Consider the following 26,773-nt stretch of genomic DNA (forward strand, 5'->3'; position numbering starts at 1 on the left):
CCTCAACAAGAATTGTTTCAGCCAAACGATGAACACGGATTCAAATATGTTGTGCAATCTAGGTCTCCATTATTGTTGACAGAAAACATTAGAAAAGAGGAGAATGCCTGGGTGCACCGTCGCTAGGATGCCAGTCAGTCTGTGTCAGCTGTCAAGGGTCCACAAGCTGTGAACTTAGATTAAGTTGGGAGAAATCTCTTATCAGGTGTCAGATGGGGCACTGTTTTTGTCAAATGTACACTGCCTCCTAGCTGGTTTGTCTTCTTGAGAAATTTAGAATTTCCAATGGGGACAATCTCTGTCACCTAGTCTTGACTGACATTTCCTTTGGATCCATACAGCATATTTGCATCTGTTTATTTTCCATTTCACCTTTGAGTCTTGTTTTTCTGGAACTGCAGTAGAGGTGCAGCCTTCCTCACGTCTTTTAAGCAGGCATTTTTAGCTTTAACCACCAGGACTGTCTCCATAATTTGTGGGCCAGATACAAATGACAATCCAGGGCCCCTAGTTCAAAAATCACTAATAATTTCAAGACATGTACAGCAGGAAATTAAACCAAGCATGGGGCCCTGTGTGACTACACAGGTCACTCGCTCTTGGAGCTGACCCTGCTGACCACAAGGGTGACAGTCCCTCCTCTTGCTATGGAATTTTTTAGGCTGTAAATATTGCCTGCTAGGGAAAATTTTCCCTGAGTCCCACATTTTGTTTCGACTTGGAATCATCCCCCACAGAGTTCTGATCTAAAACGGTTGTGGAAATTTCTGAAACTCTTAGGGCTGATACCTCTGCCAGATGTTTCTCCTCAGAACCTTACCTTCCTTCAGGTTTCAGGTTTTCTAGTAACTTATGCTATTTCAATGGCAGAAGAAGTATGCGTCCCACTACATGTTTTTCTGGAGCTGGGGGATAGGCTCCACTATAATTTTCTTTTTCTATTTTAATGTTATTATAAAATTTCCAATCTTACAAAAAAGGTAGGTACAATAATATAGTAAATTTCCATGTTCCTGTTACCCAACAGCAACAATGATCAACAGTCTGCCATTTTGCTTCATTTATTCCGTTACCATTTTATTGCTGCTCTTTTATTTTAAAGCAAATCCCAGACATCAGTTCAATCAATCCATATGTACTTTAGTATAAGGACTTTTTTTAAACATAATCACATTATCATTTTCATCACCCCACCAACCCCCAATTATGCCATTTACTATATTCTTAATGCCATTCACTACTATCAGGATACTGCAATTTTTATCCAATTGTCTCAAATATATATTTTTACATCTGACATATTGAATAAGAAACCAAACATGATCTACACATTGCACTTGCGACTATGTCTCTTAAGTTGTTTTCAGTCTATAATATCTCCCCTTTTCTTTTTTTCCCCGATGCCATTTATTTGTTGAAGAAAACTAAATAATTTGTTCTGTTAAGTTGTCTATATTCTGGATTTGATTGAATTGCATCCCCATAGTGGTAACATGTTCTAACCCCTTATTTTTTATAGATTGGTAGTTAGACCCCAGGATTTACTTAAAATCAGGCTCAATTTTGTCTTTTAGGGGAAGAATCAGCTGCATTTGAAACATCTGATCCTTTTTCTTTTTCTTTTTCTTTTTGGTGAGGAAGATTAGCCCTGAGCTCATCTGTTGCCAATCTTCCTCTTTTTGCTTGAGGAAGACTGTTGCTGAGCTAACATCTGTGCCAGTCTTCCTCTGTTTTTTGTGTGGGGGATGCCGCTATAGCACGGCTTGATGAGCAGTGTATTGGTCTGCGTCCAGGATCTGAACCTGCAAACCTCAGGCTGCCGAAGTGGAGGGTGCAAACGTAACCACTATGCCCCCAGGCTGGCCTCACTTTTTTTTTTAACCACTTGTTGCCTTGAAGATGGTGCCTTCTTTGCTTTTCCTTTCTCCTGGCCTTTGGGGTCAACATTTGTATTTCTAGCATGGTCTTCTAAATTCCATCACTTAAAGTCCTCAATATCAAAAGATAGAAAGTTGAATTAATCTGAATCTGCAAATCTGAAATTAGAATCTGCAAAAAGCACCCCAGTGTCAAACAAGTCATATCTCCCTTTATCTCCTTGAATTATCTGGTCCTTTCTAAGAGGTGTTCAACAATCAGGCCAACTTCTAACCCAGCTCTGAACTTGATTTATTAATGTCCTGTACATCTCCTGTCTAGTGTATACTCTCTGTCCTCTCCTTTCCTTCAGAATTCCAACTTCACAAAATTCAATTAACTAGAACAAAGCCTCAGAGCATTATGTTAATTGGGGTTTCATAGTTTAATATTATGTTCTGTGCTTAAGTCCTCGAAAACAAAAGGAAAGAGCATAAACTATTATATTTACAGTATAATGGGTGATTGAAAAGCTTCTATTATGGTTTTAAAGAACACTGGATTTGAAGTCAAGAGACTTGAGTTCAGGTTTCTTACTCATAGGTTTTATTACCTTGGGAAAGCAAGTTATTTTAACTGGGACTTGGTTTCTACATCTATAAAATAAGAGCGGGAATCGAGTTGATCTCTGAAGTCTATTCCAAGGTTAGTGATTCTGCAATTCTAAGTATCCTTCAATTTATTGTACATTCTGAGCCTCAACCCCATTCTTTAAAATTTCTTCTCACTTCAAAAGACCTTCCTGTTATCTAATTAGTGGGGATTCAGCCTCAGAAAGGAATAGAAAATACTCATTCTCCTGCCCACATTTTGCTTAAACTATTCCTTTTCCTTTTTTTTCCTTCTTCTTCTCCCCAAAGCCCCCCAGTACATAGTTGTAGATTCCAGTTGTGAGTGCCTCTGGTTCTGCTATGTGGGACGACACCTCAGCATGGCCTGATGAGTGGTGCCATGTCTGCACCCAGGATCCAAATCAGTGAAACCCTGGGCTGCCAAGTGGAGCACACGAACTTAACCACTCGGCCACGGGGCTGGCCCCGTAAACTATTTCTTTTCTTTTTCACCCAATATGCTCATCTCATTCTCTGAAGAGTGTGACAGATTTTGTCTGTCCTCCCATTATGACAGTCAAAGGTGTACAGCATTAATTATTTCCTTCATTTAATTAAATACTATTACTTTGGTCAGGTATTCTAGGTACTGAACAAAACAGGCAAGGTTTTTGGTTGCTGAGAACTCACAATCTACTGTGGGGAGAAAGACAACAGACAAATAAAAAATACATAATTTCAGATAGCGGTAAAGTATGTAAAGACAATAAAAGAGGATGATAAAAAAAGTGAATGGGGGGAGGATTAGACTTCATGTTGGATGGTCAAGGAGGGCCTTTCTGAGAAAATGTCACTTAGACAGAGACTTGGATGACATAAGGAAACTGCCACATGAAGATCTGAGGGATGAGTGCTCTAGGCCAAGGGAAAGCACAGGCAAGCTCCTGAGTTGGGAACAAGAGTGGCATATCCTGGAGTGGCGAGAAACATAGGTGGTAGTATAAATGGCTTAGAAGCCAGGGCATGGCATTTGGTATTATCCTTAAGACAGAGGGAGCATAGAGGATCTTACACAGAAGAACATGATCTGATTTGCATTTTTGAAGACCACTCCAGCCTGATCATCCCCTACAGGAAAGTCACTCACCACTTCTGTTTTCCCAACAGTTTTTGCCAGAATCCTGCGGGCTCCTGAATCCCACAATGTCACCTTTGGCTCCTTTGTGACCCTGCGCTGTACAGCAACAGGCATCCCTGTCCCCACCATCACCTGGATTGAAAACGGAAATGCCGTGAGTGTCATCTGTATGGGGACTTGTCTGGGGAAGAGCCACTCGTGGTGACTGTCAGGATAGACCACATATTTGTAGAGATACCTTGATCTCTGTCATTGGTCCCAACTGCACTTCCAGTTTTCAAAGTTTCCCAATATCTTCATCCCAGGGGTCACTGCCATAGAAATTGAACTCCATGGGTTTACTTCTTTTCTTGTATCATGGAGAACAGTAGAAAATCAAATTCTTTCTTTATGTCTTTGTGTAAAAGGGAAGTGGTAACAATTCCTTCTCACACAAATAAAATAATTTTCATAAAACTCATCAGTTTAAGAATTAGTTCACTGCTGGAGTCTACTTTGATGAAAAGTAATCCAGAATTAGAACCCATGTCTGTCAGTTCAACATGCTTTTCTTCATTTTTAATACTGGTAATAATAAGTAATATACATTAATGATTACTATCAGCCAGGCCCTGTTCTAACCACTTTACATGGAAGTGTTCACTTATTCATTTTATAAATATGTATTGAGTATCTCTGGGCATCAGGCACTACTCTAGGTATTGTGGATACAGGAGCAAACAAAACAGGTAAAGTGCCCTGGCCTCAAAGAGCTTACATTATGATGGGAAAAGACAAGCAAAATAAAACAAACAGGAGAATATATATTCAAGGCAGATAGTGTCAGGTATGATGGATAAAAATAAAGCAGGAAAATGAGACCGAAAGTACAACCTTAGGAGAAAGATTCCATTTTCAATAGAGTGGTCAGGGAAACCTCATTAAGAAGAAGACATCTGAGCAAAGCTCTGAAGAAGCTGAAGGACGAGGCTGTGTAGATAACCGGGGGAAGATAACTGGGCAAAGTCTCTGAGATAAGGGTGCACATGCTATGTCAGGAGAAGAGCAAGTAGGTCAGTGTGACTAGAGGTGAGAGAGCAAAAAGAAAGAGGTGAGGGGTGTGTATAGGGGTTGTGGATCATATTGGCTAACGTAGGTCAATGAAACAACTTTGGCTTTTATTCGAGTGCAATGAGATGCCATCGTAGGTCTGTTTCTATTGTGTACTTTCCCGCTGACTCTCATTCCTTGTGTTTTGTTTCCTGTGTGTCTAGTTATCTTTGATTACCTTCTGTTCATTGTTTTGAAAAAAAAAATCTCAGGGATTAACTTGAGGTCTAGATGAAGGTACTCTTCTTCAGAGACAACTTTTGTTTGTTTCTGCCAGGGACCAGGGGCTACTACTAATCTTGGACCGCTTGAAAGTAGGTTGAAGGTTCGAAGCTCCTTTGACATCCCAGATGATTATAACACAGTCTGCAATTCTTTATGTTCTTGTAGTTCACACTGATATCTCCCTGATATCTAGTTAGTTTATTGTATCTCCTATCAAACTCCTCATTTTGCAGAACCTGAGCTTTGACTTCTGTCTCGTCACTGCTCAAGGCCAAGGAAAGTTAAAATTTTCTGGGGTTGGCAAATTATCTTAAGGGAAATAAAAGCTTCTTAGTCTGCTATAGCTATAGCTGTTAAAAATATTTTTCCAGAATTTTTTTTCATTGTGAGAGTTGGTCTGAATCACCTAGTTTACCAATATCTGAAAGAGGAATCTATCATAGATTATTATCATAATTATATTTTATAGACTTTAACCACTTGTTTATGTTTGATTTGCACTCAGTTTCTAGTTTCTGATATTCCTTATGAGGTTAAGAATATTTATTTTTAATCTTAAGTGTTTTTAATATAAATATATTTTAAAGTTGATAAATGCCTGTCATCAGTTATTTCAACTTTTTGATGAACATGAAATTTTTCACTTTAAATTACAAAGTTTCCCTTGTGTTGAACCATTCTTTCATTATTTGAATACACGGCTATTTGTGTTTAATTGTGTTGTTTCCATTTGCTGTAATTTTATTTAGGATTGTTGCACCTATTTTTAAAAAAGAGGAATGGTCTATTTTTAGTGGACTACTATGATCAGGTTTTGTTAACAATATTACGCCAACCCTAGAGAGTCAATTGGCAAGTTTAAATATTTTCCTTTGATACGGAAATGCAAATCTCTCCTAAACTCATGGATGTTTCTTCTATTGTTATCTTGAATTATTGCTTCTCTCTCTTCTACATTGTTTCTGCTTAGATTTCTACTAAATTAATTTCTTTTAAAGCTACAATCTTTCTAATCTTTATTCTCTGAATATTTTTGTGGATGGACAAGGGGGAGTCCTACTTCTGACAACTTTCTCTCAGGCTCTAATGCCTACTGTGAATGGCCACCACAAGAACCCACTAAAGAAAATCTCATTCACAAGCTCTGGCCCATAGTCAGATGCCTCAGCCTAGTGCTATGCATACATAATAGTTTACAAAGTTCTTCAACTACTTTACTGATTCTTTCAAAGTCTTACAGCTTTGCTATCTGAACTTTGGAATTTTCCATGACTTTATAGGGAAAATTTATCCATTCTCCTCTCAGTAAACTTTCAGTTTTCAGCCTTTTTGTTGATATCAATTTTTCTGCCAATCCAGTCACATAGCTTTGTATCTTCCAGAAGTGGCTGAAAATTTCTGACCCTTTGTTGATGATACTCTTCCATCTTTCTATGGATTTATTTTTCCTATTTTTAGATTTTATTTATCCTTCAGGATTTCAGGTAGAAAAAAGAGAGTTCAACATATGGGCTAAGATTATTATTGTAATTCAGGTGTTGAACAGGCATGACTTGCCTGTAATACAACTTTATTTAACGCTTACTCTGTTCTTTTATGTTTATTCAGCAGAGCGAGTTCTTTTCCCACCATTGAGATCTGCCTCAAGCAGACTCGGCTGTTTTTCTGGTCACTTTTCAGTGATTTTAAATCACCAACATCATTCCAATTTAGTCACTTTAAGTGTCTATCCCTAAATAATCACCAGAGCCACTGACTATGTTCACAGATGAGAACCTTTACCTTTCTTCCTGTGTCCGGACTGTTGCAGGAGTGTGGCCTGCCTTCGACAAAAGTTCTTTGGTTGGCTTTTTAGCTCATACTCATTCATTCTTCCCCCACTTCCAAACTTCTATTTATGACTCCCACAGGTTTGGGGTGGGAAGAAGGGAGGAGCAGTAATTGGAGTGGAAAAGTTCTGATTTAACTGATATTCTTTTTAAGTTGGCTTAACACTCTGGTACCTTGACAAGTATTTAAAACTGACTCTTTCCATCATGGACACACTCACAATTCTTTAGAAAACAGAGAATATTCAAAATGACCCCCGTGACACATTTTCCTCAGGATAGCCACCCCCTGTTAGTCCCCAATTTGTTAGTTGATGGAAAGTCTCTCTGGTGTCTATCTGAAGGTCTTTTGGGGAGGATTGAAAATGACTCTAACTCAGATCGTCTATAAAACCTTTGTATTCACCAACTCTTGGATCCAAACCATTGTACAGAGCTACCCCCCTACCCAATTTGGCTCCTTCCATTGGAGCCACCAGGCAGCCTGACTCTCTTCTTCAGATTTTACAGTTGGGAATTAGATACTCGTCTGCTGTGCCAACAAATTGCAGGTGAGTCAGGGTCCCCAAGACCACCCTCAGGTCTGATGATTCACTAGGACTCACAGAACTCAGAAACTATGGTTATAGTTTATTATAGTGAAAGAATACAGATTAAAATCAGTAGAGTAATCAGCTGTCCTCTCTGAGTGGCATTGTATGGAGAGCACTTAATTCTCCCAGCAACAATATGTGACAATCATATAAAGTATTGTACCAAGGAAGCTCACCCAGGCCTTGGTGTCCAGAGTTTTTACTCAGCGTCAGTTATGTAAGCATGGAGAGCTCATATGACTGACCTTAGCCAGTCCCCAGCCCTCCCAAAGGTCAAACTATGCAGCATGGCCAGGGTCCCTGGTGAAAAAAAGAGATATTACATATTCATTGTTAATATAAACTATCTGGCATGGCCCAAAGTCTCAGGTATACAAAGACACTCTTATCAGGCAGGATATTCCAAGGGATGAAAGTTTATCTCAGGAGCAAGTCAAAGGCCAGTCTTCTTTTTCACACGTGAAGGGTTTGAGTGCCTCCAGCCAGCTGAGTGAACCTTTTACCACACAGCAGAGAACATACATCGACTCTCCAGGTGATCTTATTGAGGACACTCATGCCTTAAGGAGATGGGGTGCATGTTCAAACTAGTCCTTTGGGTGGAGTGTGGATAGCTCTCAGTACAGCTAAAAAGTCAAACCTTGATAAGTCATCTAAGGAGTTCTCAGCTGTTTTCATTTTCCAAGTCCTCCAGGATAGTGCCTTTCTAACTTTTTGTTACCTTTGCTGCAGTGTCTATATATTATCATATTACAATATATTAACAGTAGCATTTTAAAATCAAAGGAATGTTCCAAATGAGGAGAAAAAGAAGATAAAGGGAAAGATGAGAACTAGGATACTAGATATGGGAAAAGAAAGAGGGCAGGGAAGAGAAGTGTGTGAATGACAAAGTGTGTCAGTGTGTTAAATTTTGGTGGATGTTGTAAACCATGAAAAAGATGCCAAATTCTAAGGCTACCCCAACTAATAAAGAGCATCATCTTAAACATCACCCTGTAAGCCTTACAATTCATTTATTATTTTGTTTTCACTATTGTGTTTACGGAAGAGCTTCTTTTTTCTTTTCTGATACCTGGACAAAACCATTCTCATAATTTGTTATTAAAATCAGTTTACCTTATCTAATTGCCTACCATCCACCTCTTCAAAACATAGCAAGTGAACAAATTAATGTCACTTTATAGGCTTGTAACTCATTCTACCATAGTAGAATGAGATTTAGATGGGGAGTTGGAAGAATTAAGTTGTAAATGCTCCTTTTCAGCTAATGTAATTTTAGGGGAGTCCATTTACCTCTCAGACATTGATTTTCCCATATCTATAATGACAGAGATGTCAGGTGGCTGGAGAAGATAATCTCTAATATGACATCAGGGCTAAAGCTCTCTAATTTCGTTAAGTTAAAGTAAAGTAACTTGTAGTCTCTGTTCTTTAGCTTTCTAATTAAATTTCAAGTGTCATTTAAAGTTCTAATCTTATTTGGCATTATGTTTTGTGGCTCTTGCGTGGAAGCTGTTGTAGTTGTCTTAAGCTCCTCCAGGTAGTCTAAAGATATGCCCTAAGAAAACTGGAGGACTGATGACTTTACTAATCTGTCTTACTCTGTGAAAACCGTAATGAAGAAAATGGAAAGACATATGCTTTTGAAAAATTCAGTGAGTTTAGATCTGGAGGATATATGACTATTCTCTGTTGGGATTGAGGAGTCATAAAAAAGCCAGATGGTTTGAGTTAGTTTTGGTCTTACTGAGACCCCAACTTAATCATTCAAGATGTGATTCACAAGAAGCAGAAGGCAAAATAGATCCATTGCCTCACATTCTAAAATGGAAATAAAACAAATGAATAGTGACTTTCTTCCAGGAAGAAAACGGAAGTACATCTGACTGTGTTCTCATGGTCGGAGAGAGAGTTGGTCTTACGGCCAAGTTTCGTCCTTGGTGTTGCTACACAAGCCCAAATCAAAATTGAGATGACTTTGCCTGTGCTGACGCAAATCACAGGAAATGGAGGCAATCTCAGGCGTTTAACGTTGTACAAGTAGCAAACCAGAAAAATCTGTTGAGGAGAACAGGGAAGAGCCCACAGCCCTGCTCTCATTTTGGGTGACTGAACAAAGATGAACACAGAGTTGGGAGCTGTTTGGCACAAAATAAGAGAGAGTTTCAACTGTGGCTCCTCACTTACTACAAGTCAGGGAAGTAACTTTACTAACACACCACTAAGTATAAGGAGTACTCTAAAATGCATGAAGGCTCTTGTCTCCCCATCTGTGAACACGCCAATAAACTAAAGCCCTGAACAGTGAGAGCCAAAGAACGGTAGGAAGGCAAGCAACATGCCCCAAAGTGGTCAAGAATTATTTAGCTTTCTTCCTACAGAAACATCATTCATTGTTCATGAAAATTTGTAGTCTTAGATGAACTTCTGAGTGAGTGGTAATATTCCTTTTATTTTACAAGATTGGAAATCGTAGTTTTGTGTGGATAGAGCAGAGCTGATTTTTCTCACAGAAAATATCCTTGTATTTTGATAAACAGATTTATTTAAAGTTACATTGATAATATCTCTATTATTTTGGCATTCAGACAAAAAATGTAGAAAAATTGCAGGTCTTTCTTGCTTTGTCCAGTAAATATAGTCCCCAAAATATTTTTAAAGTTGAATCATTTTAATTTGTTAGAAGGATTTTATAAAATAAATAGCCAAGTCATCTATGTTGAAAACTGTGTTTTTTAATTTTCTTAAAGGAAGACTCACCTATATTTTACACATATTTGTAAGAGGCAGTATTTTTGATTCAAAGTACAATGAGCTTTGGAGTCATCTTAACTTACTAGCTGTGTAAACTAAAATAATTACATATATCAAGTGGGATATATTATGTGGAATATTTCAGCAGCCCAGATGGAAAGAGGTCAATATTTATGGTTATGTTGATCAGAAACAGTATGGAAATTTTTCTTAGCCTACTATCTCTTTTTCTATGATGCACAGACAGACATTATTACACCTCCCTGAACATGGTCCCTACAGGGCCACACCCTAACAGGTATGCCCAGCCAGCTGGGACTATTTGCAAGACAAAGCCACTGAAGGTAGAATACCTTTCAGAGGGCTTCCTATACTAAACTTAAATCATGATGAAGTTACGAGATTAGCCATAACTGGGGGGAGATTCTCACAAAACAGCATTATAAATGTGTTAATGATATATAAAAATATTCCACAGATCGATGCTTTGCCACCTTCAAAAAGCTTTTTACACATGTTATCTCAGATATGCACTATCATGCCTATTTGATAGAACTTCCTGTTTGACTGCCTCCTTTTGAGGTCACTATTTCAGAAAGAGAACATCATGTACAGAGCAGAGAGCTGTTTGTCCAGCTCCTTCAGGTTAGTTTGCCTGGGTGACTTGGAGAAAATAACGTATTTACTGTAAATACCAGTTATAGTCACCTCAATTACGTACTTGGTGTTGCCTAGGCATACCTTGGTCAATGCTCACAGTAATAATCTGTACTCATCACTTTGATCTTTTAAACCTGAGGGGCAAAAGATCAAAATGGAGGGCAAAGGGTTGTTTTTATTTTTAGGTCATCAAAAATGCTAAACTGTTGGTCAGGACGATCCATGAAGAAAGAAAAACAAATTCAAACTATGACTAACAAGGCCTGCTGTGCATGAGTCACAACCCGAATCAAGCAAGGCCTCTGGAAACAGGAGGAAAAGCATTTAGGAGCCACATCATAATCAAGCAATGAGTCTTGTAACTTGTCGGTCTATTTGCTGAACTGTTTCAACACCTGGATGAAGTCCAGGAGAAAAGAGATGAGGCAGTTCAAAACTCACTTCTCTTTCCTACCAAGAACGTTTTCAGTGACCTTGAAGAGGTATTTAGGAATGACTTTCTTAGGTGTGAACATGAAAATAGTGGGGGTTTAGACAGCATTTGAGGAATAAGCTGTCTCCTAGGCATTGTACAGACCTACTTCTTGAAGGAGGGAACTAACTTTGTTAAGGAAGAAGATAACTATTCTACAGAATTCTATAAAGTGGAAAAAAATTATATTTATAAATAAAATATCCTTATAGCATAAAGCATACTGATTGAGCACAGAGGGGTGAGGTTTTTTTCTGGTATTAAAATTCAGGGATAGTCCACAGTTGTATTTCAAATTGTTCAGTCCTTTCCATCTAACTTGGACGCTCAAATCCATAAGAAGTTGCACCACGGACAAATATGATAGTGATGAATTCTATTTGAATTCCCTCCTGAGTGTGTCTCTTAAAGACATTTTTTTTCTCTGCCTTGTCAATTTCTCATAGAGTCCAGGCTGCTTATCTGGGGAAAATGCCACAATACTTGATCTGACCTGGGAAGTTTCCCCAGTTAAGGTAAATTGATGGTGGCATAAACCAGTGTGTATCACAAGGATGGAGACTAGCAGTGAAGGGAGAGAATAAAAGGGCAAAGAAGCTAATTGGACAAACTTTCACTGCTTAATTGCTACAGAGAGTGTTTGGTTCCAAGACCAGCCAGCCACCCGGCAGCAGAAGGAACAAAGCTAGTCTCATCTCAGGGCTTCCCTTCTCCTCACTAGTCTGTGAAAATCCTCCCTTGTACAAAGCAGTAAAATAACTGCCTCCAAATTTCTCATTCCCAACTGCTGTGACAGAGAGACCTCTTTCAAGGCCACCATGGAACCCACTCCCACTCCTTCAAGATAAAGCCAAGGCAAACTAGAGGCTGATTCCTTGGCTGTCATTCGATTCAAACTTCCCTCACACTGACATTTTTCCCTCATATAAACAGTGATAATTAAATAATAATGATTGAAAAGGTGGCATAGTGCTCAAGAAAATGGTGAAGAAAGTATCACTATTTTAAAAACATGCCACCATCCTTAACAATACATTTAAGTCAGACATCTGTATTGTTCATGGTTGACTTGTTGAGGTTATTGTTGTTCTGGTTTTTTAACAACTATTTGTTCTCCTACACTAGGGAAGGCACTGTAACATAATGATTAAAGCACAGGCTTTGGGGTCAAATAAACTAGGGTACAAATTCCAACTCTGCAACCTAACAGAATGTGCTGGGCAGCTGTTTTTCCCACAGAGTTGCAATGATGATGGCTAATAAATTAGCACTTACATAGATTAACCTGTCAACTATGTACTAATATTGCATTGATATTCTGGCTCTTCAAGGACATTTCATTTTCTGATTTAAGTAGTATGGTATGATGTATGTCATGCCTCAGAAATAGAATTGGCTTCAAAACCATTTTTCTTGATAACTATCCATCTCTCTGATGTGTATTTGTGGGGAACTGAACAGGACTTATGGAAGTAAGTCAAAAAAGTCTGAAACCTCTCAAAACTGACTGCCTCTATCTTCAAGATTTAGAGATCACATATTGAAATATCCACACAATATATCTTCTGTACCTTGCATTAGTTATCTCTTGCTCTATCACAACCACCTCAAAGCTCAATGGCTTAAAACAGTAACCATTTATTAATGCTCACAAGTTGTGGGTCAACTGGGTGGTTTTGCTGATTTGGGCCAGGATTGCCTGATCTTCGCTGATTAACCTCCTATAGTTCGCAGATGGACTGCGTGCTGGTTGATCTAGAATGGCCTTACTCGTATATCTGGTGGTTATTGTTGGCTCCCAGCTGGGGCAGTGGGGATAACCAGGCCACGTGAGCCTCATCCTCTAACAGGGTAGCTCTGGCTTGTTCACAGAAGTTCACAGGCTCCAACAGCAACAAGAAAGCAAGCCACGACATGCCAGAACTTTACAAGTCTGTATGTCTTTCTAAAACACGTCAGAAGGCCAATCTAGACTCAAAGCATGGAGAAAGATGCTACCTCCTGAGGGAAGAGATACAAAGTCACATTGCAAGTTCATGGGCCTAAGGAGGGAAAAGTTTTTGGCTATTTTTGCAATCCACCACATGCCTTTTGATCATAATCCTAATCCACTTCCTTTTAAGTCTGCTGATGCAGCATATTAGGAAATCCTTGACCTAATCTCATCTTCTGTTTTCCCCTACTCCACCAGGTTTCTTCCGGGTCCATTCAAGAAAGTGTGAAAGACCGAGTGATTGATTCAAGACTACAGCTATTCATCACCAAGCCAGGCCTCTATACGTGCATAGCTACTAATAAGCATGGAGAGAAATTCAGTACTGCAAAGGCTGCAGCCACCATCAGTATAGCAGGTAGGATAGATTTTGACATTTGCATTATACCAGGAGAGGGGAAATTTGGCACTGTTCCACAACATCTCATATTGGGGAAATCTTTTTGCTTTTACCTCTTACTCATGTCTCTTTGGGCTATTTCTTCCTCCATGGGGACACTCCAGAGGTTGACCTAGATCATTGATTTTGGCTGATTTGTTGCTTCAAAAACTAAATCCTCGTATACCTGCCCAAGTGATGGGTAAGAGCTTCCAGGAGCTCATTTCTCTCTATCTCTTTTTCTTTCTTTTCTTTTCTTCCCTTTCTTCCTCTTTGCTTTCTCTCTACCTCCCTCTTTCCTTCCTTCCTTTCTTTCTTTTTCTTTCTTTCCTTTCCTTTCTTCTCTTTCCCTTCCCCCCTCTCTCTCTCCTTCTTCCCTTCCTCCTCTCTCTTTCTTTCTCGGGGTTAATCAAACTTTCCAAGGCTTCCAAAGAGTAAGTTGGCAGGTGTTTAACGTAATTGTGCCAATTTCTGCGTGGCTATTTCTTGAGGGCATTCTGACTTATGAGCATGTGATCTGCCTTGTGGTCTTTCCCTTTCCTGTTTCATGCAAGTGATGAAAGGACTTACAGGTGTTTTCAAGGAAAAGGGCTGACACATGGATTTCTAGGATATTTGTGTTGAGGTATAAAGGTTTATTTTTAAAATTTAAATGTCCCAAAGGCTTCTGAGAACATTTGTGGAATTCCTAGAGATGAAATTCCCTGTACCAGGAAATGCCAGGCATGTTATATTCATAGCATGCCTACCGCCCAAGGGTCAGCAGAGTTGCTTGGCCTCACATGTAAGGCAAGCACTGGCAGAACCTGTGCCCAGGGCCAGCTCTCCAGAGCCTGCTATTTCTTATTTCAGTGACACTTCTTTGATCTTCTTTGATGGGGAAATTTCCAGTAATGTTTGTAATTTTTAATATGAGGTGAATAGAGAACACAGAGAAACACATAGGGAGCATTAGACAAGGCTGGCCCCCTGAGGCATGCTCATGAAGGAAAGAGAAGATTCCAAAACCAAGGGATCCTCCTGCCTTCTCCTCCAGGGATATATCTGCCTATAGTATTTTCAGACATCATGTAGGTTTTTCTAGAATTTCCACTGATGGGAAATCATTTCTCCTAGACAATAGTGGGAATCCTAAAAGTAAATCCAACTCAATTTAACAAATAATAATAAAATAATTACTATTTATATAGCACTTTGTTGCTGATAAAGCATTCTTACATGCACTTATTAAATACACTGGATTCAGGCCATTGTGTTAGGTAGAGTGAAGGATACAAGCTTAATTAACAAATGGGATCATTAGCAATGGAGTCTAGAAAGGAAGTCAGTCAGCCGTATATATTATGGCACAGCCTATGTTCTATTGCATGATGGAGACTGGGAGTGAGGTGGAGAGTGGGAAGGAAGGCTTGAAATGTGGGCTCTAGCCAGGTTATGAAGAACGGGAGTAGGTTGAATGTGTTCTTCCAACAATGGGAAGTCATTTAATTATTTTAGAGGAGACAGGTAATATGGTCAGGTATATTCTTTAGCAAAGTAACAGATGTTGGGTGTCAAAAGGTTGGGAGGCATTGCAAGTAGTTAGGAGGCTATTCCAAGAGTTTAGAATGAAGGTCTGAACAACAGCAGCAGGAATCAGTACAGAGAGAAGAGGAGAGATGCATGTGACCCCTCAGGATGGTAATGATAAGATTTGAAAGTGCTTGAATATGGCAGTGTGGTAGAAGGATGAGTTAAGATATGTCTGAGATTTCTAAGAAAGTGTCTAGGACAAATAATAATAGATGAAACAAAGCATAAGAACATGAGAAGAATCAGGAGATGATAAAGTAATTAAAATTGTTGATGCCTTGGAATTATTTTGTTCTCACTATCTTATGTTTTAGTTGATATTTGATCAGACCCAATGTTAAATAAATATATATGTTTATATTTCATATATCTATTTGTATAACATATGTGTGTAGGTGTGCAGAGAGAGAGAGAAACATTTACATATGAATGCTCAAATCCAAGAAAATAAACTGATCTAGTCTACTTTAACCCACACTTCCACTGGGCAGAAGAGAAAAATTAATTTGCTAATCTTAAGAGAGTCTCATTTCAGGTAACTATTCAGTCATTCAAAGATCAATTCTCTGCCAGCCTCTTCCTCCCCTTCCTCCTTCTGTCTCTTCACTACGTGGCAGGGGAAAAGGGAACTTGGATTCATGCAATGGTACCCCCGTGGAACCCCCCTGATCTCTGGCGAAGTCTATAGTTGGAAAACTTGTGATGTCATCTCTTGGCTTCGTTAGGGCCCAGAGGCTCTCCCTGGCTGGCTCAGCCCCTTCGAGGCTCCTCCTGGAGCAGCACAGCCCTCTATATCTCAGTCAAAGCCTTCAGCAAGCTCCTCTTAAAAGTCTACTCTGAAACCTCTGCAACTAGGTCACCCTATCTCTCCTTACTATGGCAGGCCTGCTTAATTCCAACTCAGCTCCTTCCTTATCCCTTATGGACCCTGAGGTGACTTCTGGTTCACTTTTATATCATACAAAATCCAAGAGAGATTCAGATCTACTAACTCAGTTCTGCCATCTACCCAACCATGTCATGCACCATTACACTAATATGGCCATCTCTTGTTGGGGTAAAGGACCCCTATAAGGTTCTCTGTTTCTAGAGTCCCAAATAAGAAGTAGGAAAAATTCCCACTGCTTTTGGCTTTTTCCTTAATTTATCAATATATCTCTCTTTTAGGATTTTGGTTCAGAGAAAGGAATGTATAAACTATGTATCTGACCAAAGATTCCTGGAGGCACTGGTTAGGGACTCACCCTTCAGAGTGGTAACCTTCAGAGCCTACCCATCATAAGTATAAAGATGGGCTTGAAGGCACTGCTATGACCAATAAGGAGGAGAACTTAATAAAATGGGTAGTCTACCCCACACAAAAGCAGATTCATCACACAGACATGATCTCCAAGATGCTGAAAGGACTACAGAGCATGACTGCCACCATATCGTATATGGCAGCATCACCCCTTCATCCCTGTCCTAGCCCAAATGAGAACCTGATCCAACTCCATTAATAAATGGAATATACAAATAGAGGAAGCTCTAATCCTAAAAAATAATGGTATCCTCTGGTGGTAGAAAGAAACTTTAGATGTGGACAGGCAACATAGAAAGGCATGTCCCAGGATGCAGGGAGAAGTGGTCTTAGACATCAACGTGGATAATAGACCAGGGTGAGGATGAGGGCAATCAGCAACAGTAACATGAGGGACATAACAGTAGAATGTGCATGGGGAAACTGATGTGGGAGCAATGCATGGATTGGCGTGTAGCAGCAGAGAGGGCTTGAAATCTGCTGCAGCAGCAGAGTTGAATGCAGATGAGGAGCAGTGACCCCAGGTGGGGCAACAGTCATGTAGACTAGAACCAGTAATGTCTTGACTTCAGCCAACGGGCCTGGTGATGTGTGTTTAGAGAGTGTTAGGTATTTATTTGAACTAATAAATGTGAATCTTTATGCACATGGGAAAAAAAAGTTACTAAGATGAATAAAGAGGGACGACCTCAAGGAGCTAATTTATAAAAAGCTAGAAGACTCTTTTGTTCATCTCCTAATCTGTCTTCCCTGTTGCATCTTGCTGACTATGAGACTTGAAGCTCCCCTACTTTTCCTAAAATTTCCCCAAGCAGATCTAATGAGGGTGTCTCATGAGTGCCATGGAATAAGACCTCAAACCCCATGAGACATCTGCCACTTTCTCTTCCTGTCTTTATTTTTTCAGTTAAACCTGCTAGATGCCTTATGAGGGTCCCTCTGTCATCACTGAGGAAACTACCTCCCAACTCTGGGGTGCTCCCTGAACCAATATTTCAGGGAAATAAGGCCACTCTGGTGAAACTCAGATCTGTAGAGCCATTTTAATTCAGAATTGTTTCAAAGAAGCATGGTCTTATGCTCCCCAGATCTCCCAGAGTTTGGGTGTAGCATCTACTTTCTCCACTTATGCTTTCAGCGCCTGTCTCCTTTGGCCTCTAATGGGGCTGACCAGAGGTCCAGAGCTTCCAGTCAGACATGGTGCCTCCCCTCGACATTCTGTCATTGCTTCCTTACCCCAGACTCTCCTTTCTCTCATTTCAGCCATCCCTATCCTCCCGTACTGTTCTGTAGTCAACAGCTCCCTTTGTCAATTTCTCCGTGTTTTGCTTTGAAGCTTTTATTCCATCTGTTTATTTACTCATCCCAGCAGGAAAACTGGAAATGGAAAAATCTAATCTAGTGCTTAGTATTATGGCTAATGATATTTTAGTGTTTGAGGGACAACAAAAAATAAAGACCAGCCTTCATTTTCCTAAAACTCTTCCATGTGTATGCCCAGATCGTTATGCATTGTTTGAGAAATGTGATATACTTCTATCTGACTCATTTACATTTGCTGTTAGTCATCAAAAGGAGTCAGAAAAACTTTTGGAACCTCTCCCTATGAACCAGGAAGTTGCATTTCCCCTCCAGTCACAAACTTGAAAGGCTCAAGTTGCAATTTAAACTCGCCAGGATGCCAGATAGTTGGCAAGATGCCTTCTTTTTGTCATCAGAATCCTCAGCCGTGTGGCAGAGACCAGTAAGACACCAGAGACCTGCCCATGATCCCTGTAATAAGCATAGTCCTGGAAGAGCCAGAGGCCATCAAAATAGACAGGTATTAATTCTACCAAACATTTAAAGAAGAATTAACACCAATCCTTCTCAAACCCTTCCAAAACAGTGAACAAGAAGGAAAACTCCAAGACAAATTTACTAGGCCAGGATTACCCTGATACCAAAGCCAGATAAGGACACTGTAAGAAAAGAAAACTACAGACCACTATGCCTGATGAATGTAGATGCAAAATTTCTCAACAAAATAATAGAAATCTGAATTCAGCAGTACATTAAAAGAAGCATACACCATGATTAAGTGGGATTTATCGCTTGGATTCAAGGATGGTTCAACATACACAAATCAATAAATGTGAAATACCACATTAATAGAACGAAAGATAAAAATCTTATGATCCTCTCAATAGATGTGGAAAAAGCATTTGACAAAATACAATATCTTTTCATGATAAAAAACACTCCACAAGTTGGCTATAGAAGGAACATACCTCAATACAATATGGGCCATATATGACAAACCCACAACCAACATCATACTCAATAATGAAAGATTGTAAGCTTTTCCTCTAAGATCAGGAACAAGACAAGGGTATCTGCTCTCACCACTTCTATTCAACATAGTACTGGAAGTCCCAGCCAGACCAATCAGGCAATAAAAAGAAATAGAAGGCATCTAAATTAGAAAGGATGAAGTAAAATTGTCTTTGTTTGCAGATGATGTGAACTTATATATAGAAAATCCTAAAGACTCCAACAAAAATCTATTAGAACTAATCAACAAATTCAATAAAGTTGCAGCATACAAAATCAACATACAGACAACAGTTGTGTTTCCATACACTAACAACAAAACATCTGAAAATGAAATAAAACCATTCCATTCACAATAGCATCAAAAACAAAATACTTAGGAATAAATTTAACCAAGGAGGTGAAAGAGCTATACACTGAAAACTCCAAGACTTTGATGAAAGATGTTTAAGTAGAAACAAAGAAATGGAAAAACATCCCATGTTCATAGATCAGAAGAATTAACATTGTTAAAATGTCCATACTACCCAAAGCAATCTACAGATTCAATGCAATCTCTATCAAAATTCCAACGGCATTTTTCACAGAAATATAGCAAACAACTGTAAAATTATATGGAACCACCAAGGATCCCAAGTAGCCAAAGTAATCCTGAGAAAGAAGAACAAAGCTGGAGGCATCATACTTCCTGATTTTGAACTATATTACAAAGCTATAATGGTTAAACCAGTATGGAAGTGGCATAAAAACAAACACATAGATCAATAGAACAGAACAGAGATCCCAGGAATAAACCCATGCATATATGGTCAATTTACGACAAAGGAGGCAAGAATATACAATAGCAAAAGGACAGTCTCTTTAACAAATGGTGTTGGGAAAACTGGATAACTACATGCAGAAGAATGAAATTGGACCCCTATTTTACACCACTCACAAAAATTAACTTGAAATGGATTAAAGACTTCAACGTAAGACCTGAAACAATAAAACTCCCAGAAGAAAATGTAGGTAGCAAGCTTATGACATCAGTCTTGGCGATGATTTTTTGGATATGACGCCAAAAGCACAAGCAACAAAAGCAAAGTAAACAAGTGGAACTACATCAAACTAAAAAGCTTCTGCCTCACAAAGGAAACCATCAACAAAATGAAAATGCAACCTATGGAATGGGAGAAAATATTTTCAAATCGTATATCTGATTTGGGGTTAACATCCAAAATATATAAAGAACTCATACAACTCAATAGCAAAAAAACAAATAATCTGATTTAAAAATGGACAAAGGATCTGAATAGACATTTTTCCAAAGAAGACATACAGATGGCCAACACGTACATGAAAAAGGTGCTCTACATCACTAATCATCAGGGAAATACAAGTCAACACCACAACGAGATCTCACCTCCACCTGTTAGAATGATTATCATCAAAAAGACAAGAGTTAACAGGTGTTGGCAAGGATGTGGAGAAAAGGGGTCCCTTGACCACTATTGACGGGAATGTAAATCGGTTCAACCACTATGGAAAATAGTATAGAGATTCCTCAAGAAATTAAAAATAGAACTACCATATGAGCCAACCATCCCACTTCTGGGTTTATAGCTAAGAAAATGAAAACAGGATATCAAAGAGATATCTGCACTCTCATGTCCATTGCATCATTATTCACAATAGCCAAGATATGGAAACAACCTAAGTGTCTGTCAGTGGACAAATGGAGAAAGAAGATGTGGTGTATATATATGCAAGGGAATATTATTCAGCCATAAAAAAGAACGAAATCTTGCCATTTCCAACAGCAAAGACAAATTCCGTATCATATCACTTATATGTGGAATCTAAAACAGTCTAACTCATAGAAACAGAGTGCAGTGGTGGTTAACAGGGTCTGGGAGTGGGGGAAATGGGAAGATGTTGATCAAAGGGTACAAACTTACAGTTATAAAATGAATTAGTTCTGGGAATCTAATGTACAGCATGGTGATATAGCTAATAATACTGTATTATATATTTGAAAGTTACTAAGACAGTAGATCTTAAGTGTTCTCACTAAAAAAAAAGTAATTATGTGATGTGACGGAGGTGTTAGCTAACGCTATGGTGGGAATCATTTTGCAATATATAAGTGTATAAATGGACACATTGTATACCTTAAATTTACACCATGTTATATGCCAATTATACCTCAATAAAGCTAAGAAAAAAATAGACACAGGGATTCAGTAGAGGAAAATACGTGTTTGCATTTCCCTTTTCCCATGGTATTAATAGGTCCTTCATGAGAGTGTGAGGTCCAAAGTTCTGTCTATGCTTATTCAGTCTCAAGACAAATGAGCCTGTGGCCACATCCCTCCTCTAACATAAGTCACTCCCCATTCTACCAAGACTCATGCCATCTGCAATGTCCTTTCTTTGAACTGACCTCAGGGTCTGGGGCTTCTGGTCACTAAATTTAAAATTCAAATGAATATGTGTAGCCTAACCAAAAATGAGCAGTAGGGAGAAATCTGATGTGGTGGTATTGAAGTCCCCCACCCCCAAATGTAGCACATAGTTTTACTTTCTATATTTTAAAGGAGTCAATATTTCACGCTGTTACAGAAAGTACATAGAACCTTGAATTATATTTTTAAATCCATGTAGCTGATTGAATGTACTACCATGTTTCACGCTCTCTCTCTCGTGTCAGCCACACTCTCTGTCCCCCCAATGTCCTCCCCAATTAGGAGACATGTGACACAGAAGGAGCACATACCCCCTTTACCACTCAGTGCTTCAGCCACAATAGATAGTGTTCTTATCAACAAAATAGAAACCATCCCTGGTGTTTCACGGCGACTTTATCTGGTTTTAAATTGATTAAAGGTGTTTGTTTTTGCTTTTAATAAAAGGGAACAGAATAAATGAGTAACAGCCAGTAGCCACACTAAATTGCTACCAGCTGTTCTGCAGTTAGACCTAAGAGGTAAGCCTTCTTTTTACAATCAGGCAGCTTTCTTTTTTTCTTTTTTTTTTTTAAAGATTGGCACCTGAGCTAACAACTGTTGCCAATTTTTTTTTTTTTCCTGCTTTATCTCCCCAAATCCCTCCGTACATAGTTGTATATCTTAGTTGTGGGTCCTTCTAGTTGTGGCACAGGCAGCTTTCTTATAATAGAGTAGCTGTATGTTTTAGAAGAGAACCAAAGCTTTACTCACTTTTCCAGATAGTTTTAAAGATACTACAAATATTGATGACTGTTGGAAATTTCTGGAATTTTTAAAAATCTAGTTTTGAGATAAAAGCACTTGTTTATAATTGCAAGGGTTTTGGACCCCTTCCCTGCTCCCCACTTTCCCCCAAAAAGAAAATATGACTAGTAGAAATCTGGTAATGAGGGCATCCTTTGATTCTCTTAATATTCTTGAGACAACCAAGCACCCTTCAATTAGCTTCATTTTTCTTTGCTTACTTGTCTTTGAAATAGAAGCCTGTCTAAGCTTATTATCTCCTCCCAAGTACTATGGCTGGATTCTTTTAGACATTGGCTCATCTCCACGCTATTGAATCCTCCTTTTACATCTTAAATTGAGGGTTTTTTCATATACATGACTTTGGCCTCCTCATGTTTCAACAGGATTCCCTGCTCAGCTTCAATTAGAATCTGCCTTCACCCCTCCAAATTATATACCATTTTCTCTGGAAGAATTTCCTGACGTCTCCTTCCATCTGTTCTATCTGCACAGTGGCAGAATTGTCATGAGGTTTGGGTCCTGTAGGTGCCTCGTGTAGATTGGTTTCTGTGCCTCATCTTCAGGCTCATTGAATAAAAAGTCCATAAAGACAAAAAAGTCACACACTCAAGGTTACCAAGACCTCATACTCACCAACCCCCCAAATGTAAAAGGGAATGATTAGAAATAAAACTCTGAGTTTATGATGTTTTTCAAGAAGACTGACTTCTCTGAGGAATTTATTTTAGAACTCTTAAAAATACCAAAAGAATAACACCCAGATGGACATAAAACCTTCAAAAGGAGTTAGACCTTGATACTAGCAGAAATTCTAATAAGGAAATTAGTTTTAGACAAAGCATATGTTCTACTTCTTACTTTTATAATGGGGTTGGGGAGGACAGGAGGAAGTAAACCACAAAGTGCTTGGTAAAGAGTGTGAAGTTTTAGACTTCCTATACAAAAAGAGATGGAATCGTTCAGAAATGCTGGTCCCATTACATGCTCCTAAGAGCCCTCATGCCTAGGCAGAGTGTGAGTTGGAGCTATTCACGCCAGGAGCCCCATAACTCACCTGAGGAGAGGGGCAGTCCCCTCAGTGCCCTGAGCTTTCACCTCTATTGGTATAATTTATGGTACCTAGTGCAAAATGAAAATGCAGGGTCCTTGTTTCAAGATGGTGACAGAAGAGCATTAAACTAGGCACAGGGCTCTTCTGAGCACAGTTCCCTGTGTGGCTGCACAGGTCACACATCCATGAAGCCAGTGGATCTGTGGGAATAACAGCCCTCTAACCTCTCCTCCACCCCTCCTCTCCCACCTTTTCCAGCTTAACCTCCACACCTTGCTTTCTTGATGCAAAGTCCCTGGGTGGCTTACAGAGGGAAATTCGGAGCTTTGACACAGTTTGGGCTGATGATGATGTCACGGTTGCCTCAACTTGAAAAGAAGAATTCAGTTGCTGGGGATACTCAGTATTATCTTAATCTCTTTCTCCAAATCTGCCTGTTAATGCAGTACCTGGCCTCCTAGCAGAAGCAGAGAACTTTCCAGAAACTTAGAGATTAGAGGTATCAAAACTATCTCTTGCAAATCATGAGATAAAAATAGACTAACATTTCTTTCTTTTCCCCTTTAATTTGATTTCCTGTGGGAACTTCCTTTCCTGTTAATAGAATGGAGGTAAGATATTGTTACTATACCAATGTTTTGTTCTGTTTAACATGCCATTTATTGAATGTCTACTATTTACTGAGCACTATAATATTCCAGAAACTTTTTCATTTCTAATCCTTTTAATACTCTTACGCAATGATGATGAAGATGAAGATAGGTAACATCTTTGAATACTTACTATGTATCAGGCACTGCTTTACTTGCATTATTTAAATTAACCTCAGGACAACCCTATGAAATAGGTACTGTTATTATCCTTATTGTACAGAAAAGAAACTAAGAGAGTTTCTTTGAACTGGAGAGTTCAAGTTACTTACACTAGCTAGTAAATTACACAAGCTAGTAAATGATAGGCATGGAAAATGAAGCAAGTACTGACTCCCAAATTCTCCATCATAACTTTATCCTGTAGATAAGGAAGTGTCACCTTGTAATACAACATTCTGCAACTTACAGTGTTCTATTTGCATAATGTCGACTTTCATAAAATCCCTGTGAAGTACAATCACTATTTTTATCTAATTTTACAAATGATGAAACTGAGATTCAGAATGATTAATAAATAATAATGATAATGATAATAGCAGCTAAATTTGGTGGTACATTTATGATTACCACTTTTCTCACATTAACATTTCAGCAACTTTATGGGGCAAGAACTATTATCATCCCTGTTTCTTTATCTAAGGAATCTGATGCACCAAGATTTGCCCAGACCACATAGCTAGCAAACTGTGAAGCCTCAATCTCAGCTCAGGCAGACAGACTTAAGAACACAGATTCATAAGTACCCCACTAACCCAGGTAGCACAGTAACTCAGCAGGACCTGGAACCCCAGCCATTGATTCTAATTCCGTGGAATGAAGTAATTCATTGCATAAAAATATCTGGTTTGTTCTCAATTTTGTCCTAATTCATATAGCTTTGATACATTCATTCACCTGATAAATAGGTGTTGAGACTATCACAGTTCTAAAGACAGAGACCTGACTCGTAAGGACTTCAGGGTAAAACCAAACGTCTACTGAAGGGTTATACAACATAAACGTGGTCAAAGGAAAATCCCATGCAGGCCACCAACAGAAGAGATGTCATCTTCATTCACACTGGTCAGCACACCTGTCCTCCCCATGCATTTTTAAGCCACTCAGTCTGTTCCTGGCATATATTAGAAAGCATAGCAACAAAACAAATCGTACATATGCCTTGTCCTCAAGGAATTTACATCTTACTAGGGGATACACACATGCCCATAAAGATTAATTACAAGGCAATATAATAATGGACGCATGTACAAATCTCAAGTGCTCAAGGACAGAAATAGATCATTCACATGCAAGTAATGCAAATGAAAATTTTAAAACTCATTAGTAGTCAAATAAATATTAACTGAAGAAGAATTATGAAGACAAATTATATACCATTTTTCAGCTGTGATAACACAAGCACTCTCTCAAACTCTTATAACCTTTCTAGACAGCATTTGGCAATTTTTGTTAAGAACCTTAAAATGTTTGTATCTATTGGTTGAATAAATCTACTTTTAATGAACTATTCTAATGAGATAATAAGAGTTATGCACAACAGAATTAAAAACAACTTTATATTTATCAATGAAAAATATGAGCAATGTCAATATCTACCAATAAGGGAAACTGATGTGAGTAAAAACCATGTTTTTGAAAAGTAATTAATGGCATTGGCAAATGTTTATAATATCACACTAAGTAAAAATACCGGATGCAAAAATGTATGTACAGGATAATTCTAATTATACTTATATGGTATATATACTATGTACATATTACATAGTATACTGTATATATTATAATTAGGTACATACTGATTATAACTGATATATGTGCAAGTATATAAAGTGTTTATTTGGCTACTATAATTAATTTTCAAGCTTTTTTAATTTAAAAATTTTTTTCTTTATACCACTCTTTATTTTACACAATAAATAGGTATTAATTTTAGCCAGAGAAATAGAAGAGATATTTTTCAGAGGAGGCTGTGTCCTTCTTCTTGAGCACATTGGGTATGGCATTTCAGAAAAATGACATTTGACCTGTGTTTTAGAGCAAGGGTTGCCACACTTTTTCTTTAAAGGGTCAGATATTAAATATATTTGGCTTTGTGGGCCACACGGTCTCGGTTGCAACTGCTCACGTCTGCTGTTGCAGCGTGAAAGCAATCACAGACAATTCGGAAATGGATGAACATGGCTCTGTTCCAATAAAACTTTACTTATGGCCACTAAAATTTAAATTTCATATTTTTTCACTTCTTTTGATTTTTTTCAACCATTTAAAACTGTAAACACCATTCTCAGCTCACAGGCTCTATAAAAACAGGCAGCAGGCCAAATTTGAGCTGCCGAAATTTGACAACAGGCAAGGTTGTATTTGTGGACCCCACCTTAGAAAATGAATCATATACAGACATAGGCGTGAAAGAATACAGATAATTCCAGTTTACTTTGGAGACCGGAAGTGGCGTAGAACCCTCGTCATCACGTTTGCTGGGAAAGTAGGACTGGAGACCAGGCTGTTGCTAAATAAGGAAAGATTTGCCTACACCAGAGGAGAGGTAGAGCTATGAGATGGGCCCCTCCTGGGGAGAGCAGGAAAATAAGGTGTGGAGTTTCCACTGGAGTAGTAGGGTTGTGTTAACCCGAGCAAGCCACAGCTGGTCATCTGCACGTGTCCTTGGACAAAGTAGTATGTGTTCAAAGGGAGTAGAGGTCTCTCTCATAGAAACTGCAAGAACACATTTTAAAATGTTCTATTGAATGTGATTCATACATGTGAAAGCAGAGAGAACTAAGAGTAAAAGCTGTACTGAGAATCCTTTAAATATTCCATTTGACCAAGGAGAGGTGTCTGTTAGAAAAGAAGTTCAAAAGAGGATTTCAGATCAAATAGCCATTGTTGCTTCTAAAAAGAGAAACTGCAAAAAGGGAGGTCAGTCAGTTTTAGCTTGTCAGGAGGCGAGAGAGGGCCTGGCTCCATGTGCAATATTAACTAGCATTTTTGGAGATAGTCCGGCGGATCGTTCCAAAATAACCAGCATTCTGTGAACGGATCCTC

General features: G+C 38.7%; 1 protein-coding gene across 9 annotated transcripts in view; it reads left to right on the forward strand.

Moving 5' to 3' along the window:
- MUSK (muscle associated receptor tyrosine kinase) overlaps positions 1-26,773 on the forward strand; it is a 116,542-nt gene that overhangs the window by 59,710 nt on the left and 30,059 nt on the right. For all 9 annotated transcript variants that reach the window (XM_046644929.1, XM_046645007.1, XM_046644845.1 and 6 more), the window contains 3 exons: positions 3,636-3,760; positions 13,423-13,582; positions 23,680-23,686. In XM_046644929.1, coding sequence (XP_046500885.1) covers positions 3,636-3,760; positions 13,423-13,582; positions 23,680-23,686 — 292 coding nt within the window. The remainder of the gene's footprint in view (positions 1-3,635; positions 3,761-13,422; positions 13,583-23,679; positions 23,687-26,773) is intronic.

This window comes from Equus quagga, chromosome 1, assembly GCF_021613505.1.
Source record: "Equus quagga isolate Etosha38 chromosome 1, UCLA_HA_Equagga_1.0, whole genome shotgun sequence".
Taxonomy (NCBI): domain Eukaryota; kingdom Metazoa; phylum Chordata; class Mammalia; order Perissodactyla; family Equidae; genus Equus; species Equus quagga.